Source organism: Somniosus microcephalus, chromosome 8 (assembly GCF_052327205.1).
Source record: "Somniosus microcephalus isolate GS21.2 chromosome 8, FLI_Smic_1.0, whole genome shotgun sequence".
Classification (NCBI taxonomy): Eukaryota; Metazoa; Chordata; class Chondrichthyes; order Squaliformes; family Somniosidae; genus Somniosus; species Somniosus microcephalus.
In genome coordinates this window covers 264874130-264887139 of record NC_140994.1, presented here as the reverse complement: position 1 = coordinate 264887139, position 13010 = coordinate 264874130, and the positions used below count along the sequence as shown (strand labels likewise).

Below are 13010 nucleotides of genomic sequence, written 5' to 3'. Positions count from 1 at the left end.
GGGTACTGAACTTGGATGATCAGCCATGATCGCATTTAATGGCGGAGCTGGCTCGAGGGGCCGAATGGCCTGCTTCTATCTTGTATGTTTCTATGCATTAAGAAGTGCTTTTTCATTCCTGCCTACAATTTAGGCTGCAGGCATTGTGAAGTGAACTGTCTGTTTGCCGACTCACTCGTCGCCCAGCAATGAATCACTCAGTATCTTCAGATATTACGCATTTCCGACCCTTTCTTAGTTCCAACCGACTAGAGACCTTTTTCTTCAAACCCACTCGAATTTCCCCTGCCCCGCCCCTTTCACGGACAACTGCCGTCTCTCCCAAATGGCAGCTCCGCGTAGGTGAGCCTGATCTGCGAAGGAGAAACGGGGCTATTCGCCCAAGAGATGCGTCGCGGCACGACCCGTCCTCGACCTCGCCCGAGGTCCACTCACAGGCGTTTCCAGCTGGAGCCATCGGGCGGCGATACGGAGCGGAGTGGGTGGGTGCCACTCACTAGCCGCTGGGCTGCAACCCCCCTTAAATATGCTGCAACCAGTAGCTGAATTTCCGCGGGGGGGGGGCGTGGGGGGGGAGGGTTCTCCAGCTCGTCCTCCACCAGTTTATCAGACGAGCCACGGGGAAAAACGCCCACCCCCTCCTTCTCACATTAGTTTCAACCGATGTAGCTTGCGCCAGACAGATGGGGATTTAACAAAACAGAGAGCTAAAAACCACAACCGTTAACACTAATACAAACCGTGATTAAAAGTTGGATTCAGAAGGGCACAGCCCTGCGAAACCTACTTACACAACTTCCGTACGGATGAGTGAACAAAAGGAATGGACGAATGGAATCCACATGGAAGAAGTTGTTTTGTGGCGGATATTTTGCCGTCACTGTGAAGTGAAAGGGACAGTGTAGAACGAACTTACATTTCTATGGCACGTTTCACGGCCTCAGGACGTCCCAAAAGCGATTTACAGCCAATTACTCTTTTGCTGTAATGTCGGAAACGTGGCAGCCAATTGGTGCACAGCAAGATCCCACAAACAGCTGTGTGATAATGACCCAGATCATCTGTTTTTCACAGATCTTACAAGTCTGTTGTTTTCCATTTATATTCCAAGTATTCTCCAAGGCGGCCTTCGAGACACACGACAACGCAAAATCGTCGAGCAGAAACTGTTAGCCAAGTTCCGCACCCATGAGGACGGCCTGAACCGGGATCTTGGGTTCATGTCACGCTACATGTAACCCCACCTGACGTAGGGTCATCCAGACTCGAGTCGTCGTTGGCTTGTTCTCTCTACACAGATGCAGCCGGACCTGCTGTGATTTCCAGCAAAAAAAATGTTTTTTGTCTGTTTTTTTGTTTTTCCACACAGACCCCAGCATCTGCAACATTTGACCCCTTGTGACCCCACCTCATTGTTCTTTGATGTAATGTTTTCCTGACTGACCTGTTGGGACACCATTCACACCTTTGATTGCTGTGATTATCTCTCTGCCAAGCTGTGATAAATGGCAGTTAGAAAGATTACCTGTAAACATCTGACATTATTCTCTGACTATATAAGCTGTGTCTTTATGCATCTCTCCACTTCACCTGATGAAGGAGCAGCGCTCCGAAAGCTTGTGACTTCAAATAAAGCTGTTGGACTATAACCTGGTGTTGTGTGACTTCTTACATTTGTCCATTTATATAAACATTGGTTGAGGGATAAATATTGGCCAGGAAACCGGGGAGAACTCCCCTGCTCTTCTTCCAATAGTGGCTGTGGGATCTTTTACGTCCACCTGAGAGAGCAGACGGGAGGCCTCGATTTAACGTCTCATCCAAAAGACAGCACCTCCGACAGTGCAGCGCTCCCTCAGTGCAGCGCTCCCTCAGTACGGCCTCAGTATGGCCCCTCCGACAGTGCAGCATTCCCTCAGTACTGCCCCTCCGACAGTGCAGTGCTCCCTCAGTACTGCCCCTCCGACAGTGCGGCGCTCCCTCAGTACTGCTCCTCCGACAGTGCAGCGCTCCCTCGTACTGCCCCTAACAGAGTAGCGCTCCCTCAGTACTGCATTGGAGTGTCAGCTTAGATTTTCGTGCCTGGAGTGGGATTATGAACCCACAACCTTCTGACTCAGAGGCGAGAGTGCTGCCCACGGAGCCACAGCGACAACTGCGTACAAACTGCAGAACCCATGATCTGACTCAGGAATGCAGTTGTGAGACACCCCTTAGATTGCTGAGCATTTGAGTGTGAAACCATAATAAAATAACATAAAATTCCATGCTAAACCAGGTTTAAAAATCCGTGATGGAGGATTAGACACCCTGCATCATCCTGATCCCCTTTACAGATGCTGAGTTACCGGCTGAGTTACTTCCAGTGAGTGACCGGCTGAGATTTTGACAGCATTTGCAGCCCCAGGCACTTCAGAAACATTTTTTCCCCCCCCATGTTTATCACAGAATCCTAGAATGATACAGCACAGAAGGAGGCCATTCGGCCCATCTTGCCTGTGCCGGTTTTTGAACGAGCTCTCCAATTAGTCCCCACTCCCCCTTGCTCTTTCCCCATAGCCTTGCGAAATTTTCTTCAAGTATTTATCTAATCCCATTATCATTGAATCTGCTTCCACTGCCCTGTCAGGCAGTGCGTTCCAGATCACAACAACTCGCAGCGTTAAAAATAAAAATTCCTCATCTCCCCTCTGGTTCGTTTGCCAATCAGCTTAAATCTGTGTCCTCTGGAAAGAGTTAACTCCTTACTTACTCTATCAAAAGCATTTTGAACACCTCCATCAAATCTCCTCTTAACCTTCTCTGCTCTAAAGGAGAGTCTCGGTGCCCAGACAGTTCAGATTTGCCGAGTGGGAGCGGGAGGCTGCAAACCCTTTCAGCACCCTCCGCAGTCCTTGCCCACACACAACCCGAGGAGTTCAATTCAGAGCCAAGCAGACTGTAGGTCAGCTGAAGAAACCAGTCGGCTCACCTCTCCAGGAATGCCCTACAGTTCCCCCATTGACCGTCGAACTGGTTCCTTAAAGGATTCCAAGGCTTTATGCAGCCGCGGCCGCACTTTGATTAAAGATTCATACAATCGTTAGAAATTTACGGCACAGAAGGAGGCGGCCATTCGGCCCATCGTGTCCGCGCCGGCCGACAAAGAGCTATCCAGCCTAATCCCACTTTCCAGCTCTCGGTCCGTAGCCCTGTAGGTTACGGCACTTCAAGCGCATATCCAAGTACTTTTTAAATGTGATGAGGGTTTCTGCCTCTACCACCCTTTCAGGCAGTGAGTTCCAGACCCCCACCACCCTCTGGATGAAGAAAGTTCTCCTCAACGCCCCTCTAATCCTTCTACCAATTACGTTAAATCTATGCCCCCTGGTTATTGACCTCTCTGCTAAGGGAAATAGGTCCTTCCTATTCACTCTATCGAGGCCCCTCATAATTTTATACACCTCAATTAAATCTCCCCTCAGCCTCCTCTGTTCCAAAGAAAACAACCCCAGCCTCTCCAATCTTTCCTCATAGCTAAAATTCTCTTTTGGAGAATTTAAGAGAGAACTCTTAAAATCGGGCACTAAAGTTGCTTTTGAGCCTATGCCCTTTATTGGCCCTCAGTTTAGTTTGAAGCAGGACTCTAGGTTTACTCTTCCATACCGTTTACTAACTGAGAACTGGCCTGACAGAGGTGGACCAATCAGCTCCCAAGTTGGAAGAGCTTGAGTTTCTACCAGGCTGGAATCGATTACGTAGATCTCGTATGTTTTAAGGCAGTAGCTACATATTCCTAGTTTATATCTCAAGGAGGCAAGTTAGCTGGCAGGTGATAATTAGACCACGTGCTTTGACCACGCTCGATCAGCTCCGATGGACGGGTCACATTGTCCGCATGCCCGATACGAGACTCCAAAACAAGCGCTCTACTCGGAGCTCCGGCACGGCAAGAGAGCCCCAGGTGGGCAGAGGAAACGCTTCAAGGACACCCTCAAAGCCTCCTTGAAAAAGTGTAACATTCCCACCGATACCTGGGAATCCCTGGCCCAAGACCGCACAAAGTGGAGGAGAAGCATCGGGGAAGGCGCCAAACACCTCGAGTCTCTTCGCTGGGAGCAAGCGGAAGCCAAGCGCAGGCAGCGCACGTTAACCCAAGCACCCCACCCACCCGCCCCTTCAACCACCGTCTGCCCCACCTGTGACAGAGTCTGTAGGTCCTGCATTGGACTCATCAGTCACCTGAGAACTCATTTTTAATGTGGAAGCAAGTCATCCTCGGTTCCGAGGGACTGCCTAAGAAGGAGAAGATAATTGGATCAGTGAGCACAGATACAGTTACGTCCCTATTTTAAGGTCATACCTTATTTTTATGTTGCCATTATGAATTCCTCTGCCTACATTTATAATGGGAGTTGTCTGTAATTTTTTCATGCTGTAATTACACCCAAGTGCCACTGGTGGCACTGCAGCACCTCCGGTGGAGAGAGGGTGTAATAGAAACATAGAAGATAGCAGCAGGAGCAGGCCATTCGGCCCATCGAGCCTGTTCTGCCATTTAATGAGATCATGGCTGATCATCCAAATTCAGTACCCTGTCCCTGCTTTCTCCCCATGTCCCTTTAGCCTCAAGAAATATATCTAACTCCTTCTTGAATATATTTAATGAATTGGCCTCAACTGCCTTCTATGGTAGAGAATTCCACAGGTTCCCCACTCTCTGGGTGAAGAAATTCCTCATCTCAGTCCTAATGGCTTACCCTTTATCCTTAGACTGTGACCCCTGGTTCTGGACTCCCCCGCCATTGGGAACATCCTTCCTGCATCTAGTCTGTCTAGTCCTGTTAGAATTTTATAAGTTTCAATGAGATCCCCTCTCATTCTTCTAAACTCTAGCGAATATAAGCCCAATCGACCCAATCTCTCTTCATACGTCATTCCTGCCATCCCAGGTATCAGTCTGGTGAATCTTCGCTGCACTCCCTCCATGGCAAGAACATCCTTCCTTAGATAAGGCGACCAAAACTGCACACAATACTCAAGGTGTGGTCTCACCGAGACCCTGTACAACTACAGCAAGACATCCTCTCGCTTTGAAGACCAACATACCATTTGCATTCTTAACCGCCTGCTGCACCTGCATGCTTACCTTCAGCGACTGGTGCACAAGGACACCCAGGTCTCGTTGCACTTCCCCTTTTCCCAATCTATTGCTGTTCAGATAATAATCTGCCTTCCTGTTTTTGCCAACAAAGTGGATAACCTCGCATTTATCCACATTATACTGCATCTGCCATGCATCTGCCCAATCACCCAACCTGTCCAAATCATACTGGAGTTTCTCTGCATCCTCCTCACAGCACACACGCCCAACCAGCTTTGTGTCGTCTGCAAACTTGGATATTTTACATCTAGTTCCCTTGTCTAGATCATTAATATATATTGTGAACAGCTGGGGTCCTAGGACCGATCCCTGCGGTACCCCACTAGTCACTGCCTGCCACTCGAAAAAAGACCTGTTCATTCCAACTCTTTGCTTCCTGTCTGCCAACCAGTTCTCTATCCAAGCCAGTACCTTACCCCCAATCCCATGTGCTTTAACTTTGCACGCTAATCTTTTCTGCGGGACCTTATCGAAAGCCTCTGAAAGTCCAAATACACCACATCCACTGACTCTCCCTTATCTATTCTACCAGTTACATCCACAAAAAATTCCAGTAGATTAGTCAAGCATGATTTACCTTTTGTAAATCCATGTTGACTTTGTCCGATCCTGTCACTGTTTTCCAAGTGCTCTGCCATTATATCTTTTATAATGGACTCTAGCATTTTCCCCACTACCGATGCCAGGCTTACAGGTCTATAATTCCCCGTTTTCTCTCTACCACCTTTTTTGAACAGTGGGGTTACATTAGCTACCCTCCAATCCATGGGAACTGTTCCAGAGTCTATCGAGTTCTGGAAGATGACCAGCAATGCATCTACTATTTCTAGGGCCACTTCCTTAAGTACCCTAGGATGTAGATTATCAGGCCCTGGGGATTTATCGGCCTTCAATCCCGTCAATTTCCCAAACACCATTTCCCTACAAATACTGATTTCATTCAGTCCCTCCATATTCCTAGTTTATATCTCAAGGAGGCAAGTTAGCTGGCAGGTGATAATTGGACCAGCGAGCGCAGATATATTTATGCCCCCATTTTAAGGTCATACCTTATTTTTATATTGCCATTATGAATTCCTCTGCCCACATTTATAATGGGAGTTGTCAATGTACATTTTTCAGGCTGTAATTACGCCCAAGTGCCACTGGTGGCACTGCAGCACCTCCGGTGGAGGGAGGGTGTAATTACACCTGACAACAAGAGTCTAGAACCAGGGGTCATAGTCTCAGGATAAGGGGTCGGCCATTTAAGACTGAGATGAGGAGGAATTTCTTCACTCAGAGGGTGGTGAATCTTTGGAATTCTCTACCCCAGAGGGCTGTCGAGGCTCAGTCGTTGAGTATATTCAAGACAGAGACCGATAGATTTTTGGACTCTAGTGGAATCAAGGGATACTGGGATCGTACGAGAAAGTGGAGTTGAGGTCGAAGATCAGCCATGATCTTATTGAATGGTGGAGCAGGCTCGAGGGGCCGTATGGTCGACTCTTGCTCCTAATTCTTATGCTCTGTTATAAAAGGTAGACAATAAAAGGTAGCTTTAATGGAAAAAAGATGGGAAATAGATGTTATTTTTAATACATTTCTAGTTGATCTCCTGTGACTCTGGGGCATAACTGGATTGGGATGTCCAGCCTCATTTTAAAATCATGCACTCTGCCCTTATTTTCAAACTAACTGCCTATGCCCATGTTTATAATGGAGACTGTCTATAGAACCTTGTCACACTGAGATTACATCCCCTACTGGTGGAGTTGCTGCAGCGTCCCCAGCGGTGGGAGAGTGCAACCCCAGCATGAGAAATTTACACAGACCGGTTCCATTATAACAAAAAAAAACTTGCATTTATATAGCGCCTTTCCCGACCTCAGGACATCCCAAAATGCTTTACAACCAATGAAGTACTTTTTGAAGTGCAGTAACTGTTGTAATGTAGGAAACGCAGTAACCAATCTGCGCACAGCAAGCTCCCACAAACAGCAATGTGATAATGACCAGATAATCTGTTTTTAGTGATGTTAGTTGAGGGATAAATATTGGCCCTAGGATGCTGAGGATAACTCCCCCATGCTCTGCTTCAAAATAGTGGCCGTGGGATCTTTTACCGTCCACCTGGGAGAGCAGACGGGGCCTCAGTTTAATGTCTCATCCGAAAGACGGCGCCTCTAACAGTGCAGCACTCCCTCACTACATCACTAGACTGTCAGCCTAGATTTTTGTGTTCAAGTCTCTGGAGTGGGACTTGAACACACAACCTTGTGACTTGGAGGCAGGAGAGAGACACAGAGCGAGAGAGACAGAGAGAGAGAGAGACAGAGAGAGAGAGAGAGACAGAGAGAGAGAGAGAGACAGAGAGAGACAGAGAGAGACAGAGACAGAGAGAGACAGAGAGAGAGAGAGAGAGAGAGAGACAGAGAGAGAGAGACAGAGAGAGAGAGAGAGAGAGAGAGAGAGAGAGAGACAGAGAGAGAGAGACAGAGAGAGAGAGAGACAGAGGAGAGAGAGACAGAGAGAGAGAGACAGAGACAGAGAGAGACAGAGAGAGAGAGAGACAGAGAGAGAGAGAGACAGACAGACAGAGAGAGAGACAGACAGAGAGAGAGAGAGAGACAGAGAGAGAGACAGAGAGACAGACAGACAGACAGAGAGACAGAACTGGCCACAAAAACAAAATCTCTCCACCTAAAGAAAGCCTGTGGTCCAGACAACATCAAAAATGAAATGCTCAAGTTCAGCACTATGGAGATGCAGGGTGCTGTACTCAAGTTATTCAACATCATATTACGTTCGGGCTGTTTTCCAGATATCTGGTGCCAAGGGCTCATCTCTCCCATATATAAAAGTGGAAACAAATCAGACCCAAACAACTACCGTGGCATCTGTGTCAACAGTTGTCCAGGAAGTTATTCTGCAGTATTCTAAATAGCAGATTACTGGATTTTCTTAATAAACATAATATCCTTAGAAAAAATCAAATAGGCTTTCTTCCAAAACACCGCACCACCGACCATATCTATACCCTTCACACTCTCATTGAAAAACATATACACCAAACAAAAAATGGGAAAATATTCGCTTGTTTCATTGACTTCAAGAAAGCTTTTGACTCTATTTGGCACGAAGGGCTCTATTACAAACTTCTTCAGTGTGGAATAGGGGGCAAAGTCTATGACCTTATTAAATCGATGTATCTGAAAAATAAATGTGGTGTCAAAATTGGAGAAAAAAGCAACGGTTTCTTCACCCAGAGAAGAGGCGTCCGGCAGGGTTGCAATTTGAGTCCGACCCTGTTCAACATATACATAAATGAGTTAGCAGACAAGCTGGAGCAAAGCGAGTCACCGGGTCTCTGTCTCCTGGATGGGGAAGTGAAATCCCTGTTCTATGCGGACGACCTGGTTCTGCTGTCTCCCACAGAACAGGGATTACAGCAACATTTAGACCTACTCGACAAATACTGCCAAAACTGGGCCCTGACAGTAAATCTAAAGAAAACCAACATCATGATTTTTCAAAAAAGGCCCAGATGTCAGGAAAACAAATACCAGTTTACTCTCAGTGATACCATCATAGGACACACTATGAGCTACACTTACCTTGGTCTAACCATTACAGCATCAGGGAGCTTCAACATAGCAGTGAATGCACTAAAAGAAAAAGCCCGATTATGCAATAAAAAGAAAATTCTACAACATCCAAATTCCAATCAAAATCTGGCTCAAAATATTTGATAGTATAATCCTGCCCATTGCGCTGTATGGTAGTGAAGTATGGGGCCCACTCAATCACCATAGCTACACTAAATGGGAAAAACACACAATAGAAGCCCTACATGCAGAATTTTGCCGAAGCATTCTTCGCACCCAAAGGAAAACACCAACAAATGCATGTAGAGCTGAACTAGGCAGATACCCACTGATAATAAACATCCAAAAACGAGCACTAAACTTTCTAAATCACCTCAAATCTAGTTCCCCAGACACCCTTCATTTTAAAGCCCTCCAGACCCAAGAGCTGAACCCAGAAACGAGTCCCAAATCAGACGTTACTGAAACTAAGTTCTCCTACCCAGCCGGACCCTGACCAGTCCCAGACCAACACTGCTCCCCAAACACCAATCCGAGTGAACCAAATCATTAAACAATGCAAAGAAACCTACCTGGAACATTGGAACAAAATAACCAAAAGCCAAAGCAGATTAGAATGTTACCGGGCCCTAAAAAGAGAATATAAACTGGCAGACTATCTCTCGACCATCAGAGACACAAAACAGAGACAGACCCTCACCAGGTACAGACTAAGCGACCACCAACTGGCAATTGAAAAAGGAAGATACAAGAAATCCTGGCAGCCTAGAGAGAATAGAATATGTGATCAATGTCTGGCCGGCGAGGTTGAGACAGAGATGCATTTCCTCCTAAAATGTGAAAAATTCAACAAAACAAGAAACATATTATTTGACAAGCTCAGCCAAACAACCCCAGATTTCAAAGAATTGGATGACCTGTCAAAATTAAGATTAGTCCTGGGAGAAGGAGACAGACCATACCTTGGTGCCAAATATGTAACAACATGTCACAACCTGAGGACTGTTTAAAATTAATACTGAATGTACCCAACGATGTTCAACGACTGTTTAAATTAATATTGTTTAAATTAATATTGTATGTACCCAACGAAGGTCAAAATTGTTTGACACCTACAGAATGTTGGAAAACTGTACTTTTTGCTATGTAAGCTTTGGCAATATGGTTCTCTGTAAACTTTCATGCCAATAAAGCATTTGAATTGGAATTGGAATTGGAGAGACAGAGGAGAGAGAGAGAGAGAGAGACAGAGGAGAGAGAGAGACAGAGGAGAGAGAGAGAGAGACAGAGGAGAGAGAGAGAGACAGAGGAGAGAGAGAGAGAGACAGAGGAGAGAGAGAGACAGAGGAGAGAGAGAGAGAGAGAGGAGAGAGAGAGACAGAGGAGAGAGAGAGAGACAGAGGAGAGAGAGAGAGACAGAGGAGAGAGAGAGAGACAGAGGAGAGAGAGAGAGACAGAGGAGAGAGAGAGACAGAGGAGAGAGAGAGACAGAGGAGAGAGAGAGACAGAGGAGAGAGAGAGAGACAGAGGAGAGAGAGAGACAGAGGAGAGAGAGAGAGACAGAGGAGAGAGAGAGAGACAGAGGAGAGAGAGAGAGACAGAGGAGAGAGAGAGACAGAGGAGAGAGAGAGACAGAGGAGAGAGAGAGACAGAGGAGAGAGAGAGAGACAGAGGAGAGAGAGAGAGACAGAGGAGAGAGAGAGACAGAGGAGAGAGAGAGACAGAGGAGAGAGAGACAGAGGAGAGAGAGACAGAGGAGAGAGAGACAGAGGAGAGAGAGACAGAGGAGAGAGAGAGAGACAGAGGAGAGAGAGAGAGACAGAGGAGAGAGAGAGACAGAGGAGAGAGAGAGACAGAGGAGAGAGAGAGACAGAGGAGAGAGAGAGAGACAGAGGAGAGAGAGAGAGACAGAGGAGAGAGAGAGACAGAGGAGAGAGAGAGACAGAGGAGAGAGAGACAGAGGAGAGAGAGACAGAGGAGAGAGAGACAGAGGAGAGAGAGACAGAGGAGAGAGAGACAGAGGAGAGAGAGACAGGAGAGAGAAAGACAGGAGAGAGAGACAGGAGAGAGAGACAGAGGAGAGAGAGACAGAGGAGAGAGAGACAGAGGAGAGAGAGACAGAGAGAGAGACAGAGAGAGAGACAGAGAGAGAGCGCTACCCACTGCGCCACAGCTGACACCACATGATGTGATCATATGAATTTGAAAATATTGACAGGTAATGCCTGCAAATGAGATTTTTTAAAATATTAATTATATAAATGTAAAGATTAGCAAATAAGTCTTTTACAAATTAATTTTATAATCAAAATATTTTTCCCTTTTCAACCAGTGTCCGCTGTGGCTCAGTGGGCAGCACTCTCTCGCCTCGGAGTCAGAAGGTCGTGGGTCTCAAGTCCCACTCCAGAGACTCGAGCATAGAAATCCACATTGACACTCCAGCACAGTGCTGAGGGAGCGCTGCACTGTCGGAGGTGCCCTCTCTCAGGTGATACATTAAACCGAGGCCCCGCCTGCGCTCTCAGGTGGATGTAAAAGATCCCGTGGAACTGTTTTGAAGAAGAGCAGGGGGGAGTTCTCCCCGGTGTCCTGGATGATATTTATCCCTCAACCAACATCACTAAATTATCTGGAAAAACTCAATGTCTCTTAATCTCTCCCGCTTTCTACCCCATCACTGACCTTCCCTTTTGTTCTTCCATCCCCTCCCCCTTTTCCCAGCCCCTAAACTTGCTTTAAAATCTATTCCATTTCCTGATTTTTTCCAGTTCTGACGAAGGGTTTCGACCTGAAACGTTGACTCTGTTTCTCTCTCCACAGATGCTGCCTGACCTGCTGAGTATTTCCAGCGTTTTCTGTTGTTATTTCGGATTGCCAGCATCCGCAGTATTTTGCTATCACTAAATTATCTGGTCAGTTGTCTAATTGCTGTTTGTGGGAGCTTGCTGTTTGTGGGAGCTTGCTGTGCGCAAATTGGCTACATTACAACAGTGACTACACTTGGAAAAAGTAATTTAATTGGCTGTAAAGCAATTTGGGGCGTCGTGAAAGGCAGTATATAGAAATACAAGTTCTTTCTCTCTTAAATAAAAATGTCATTTACGTTTTGCAGAGAGGGAGGAAGGGGCGAGAGTTTGCGTTGTTTCTCCCACCTTCTTCCCCTCGCTGCCCAGCGCTGAGCTCACCTCCCTGTGATGAGCTGACTCCTGGACGGGGTACAGATGGGTTGGATGTAATAATTCTCCAGTTTAACCCCTTCAGCCGCCAGTCTGTCCATGGTGGGGGTGTAGATGTCCGAATTGTGGTACCCGATATCGTGGAAGCCTTGGTCGTCCGCCAGGATGAAGATGATGTGGGGTTTCTCCACGCCGCCCTCCCCTGCCACCGTTGGCACCTTCTTGCCGCTTAACCCGGGTTTCATCCAGTCCCAGGACAAGTAGCCGAAAGACAGCAAGCTCACCAGGGAAAAGCCGGTCAGAGTGTAAACAGCCATGGCTTCGCCCGCCCGCCCTCACAATCCAAACATTTCTGCAGGAAACTGTTCAAAAAGTTATCAGAAAGTTTTCAAAAGTTTTCAAAAAGTTATCAGAAAGTTTTCAAAAAGTTATCAGAAAGTTTTCAAAAAGTTATCAGAAAGTTTTCAAAAGTTATCAGAAAGTTTTCAAAAAGTTATCAGAAAGTTTTCAAAAAGTTATCAGAAAGTTTTCAAAAAGTTATCAGAAAGCTTTCAAAAGTTATCAGAAAGTTTTCAAAACTTTTCAGTAAGTTTTTCCAACAGCTTCTTTCAAATGTTCTCGGCGGCAAAAGACTTTTCAAAGGTTTAATTCAACCCAGTGCTGCCTCCGGGTCCCGATATTTCGATCCTCTTGCCACAGCTAAAGTGCGCCGCATAATGACTGTCAGCTCTGTGCTTTACTGGGCTGGGGAATCCCGCCTTGTACCAGCGGAGCGCCCGGGCCCCGCCCTCCTCCTCTCTGATTGGCCCCGCCGTGTGGGGCGTGCCGTCTCCCCCCGTTTGCCATTGGGTGGCTGAGCTGCCGGTCACCGCGCCGGCCATTCATTCATTCATTCATTCAATTCATTCACTCCGCCGGGGGTTGTAAGGTTAGACTTGAATGTCAGCTGAACAAACACTGTGAGTGCCCTGTTCTTCCAAACTCACATCTGCCTGGAATGTGTTGCTGGCGTTCAACGCCCTCAACCCCCTTCCACAAGGAAATCATTCTCTATCTTGCGACCAGGGAGAGGGAACTCAGGAAAACTGAAAACATTTTTAAAAT

The 13010-nt window shown here is 46.8% G+C and overlaps 1 protein-coding gene across 1 annotated transcript in view; it reads right to left on the bottom strand.

Annotated features, from left to right (window-relative positions):
* LOC147114369 (arylsulfatase I-like) overlaps window positions 1-12623 on the bottom strand; it is a 61865-nt gene extending 49242 nt beyond the window's left edge. The window contains exon 1 of the mRNA XM_085996025.1: window positions 11916-12623. Within this exon, the coding sequence (XP_085852151.1) occupies window positions 11916-12223 (308 nt within the window). The 5' untranslated portion in view covers window positions 12224-12623. The remainder of the gene's footprint in view (window positions 1-11915) is intronic.
* Window positions 12624-13010: the final 387 nt, after the last annotated feature.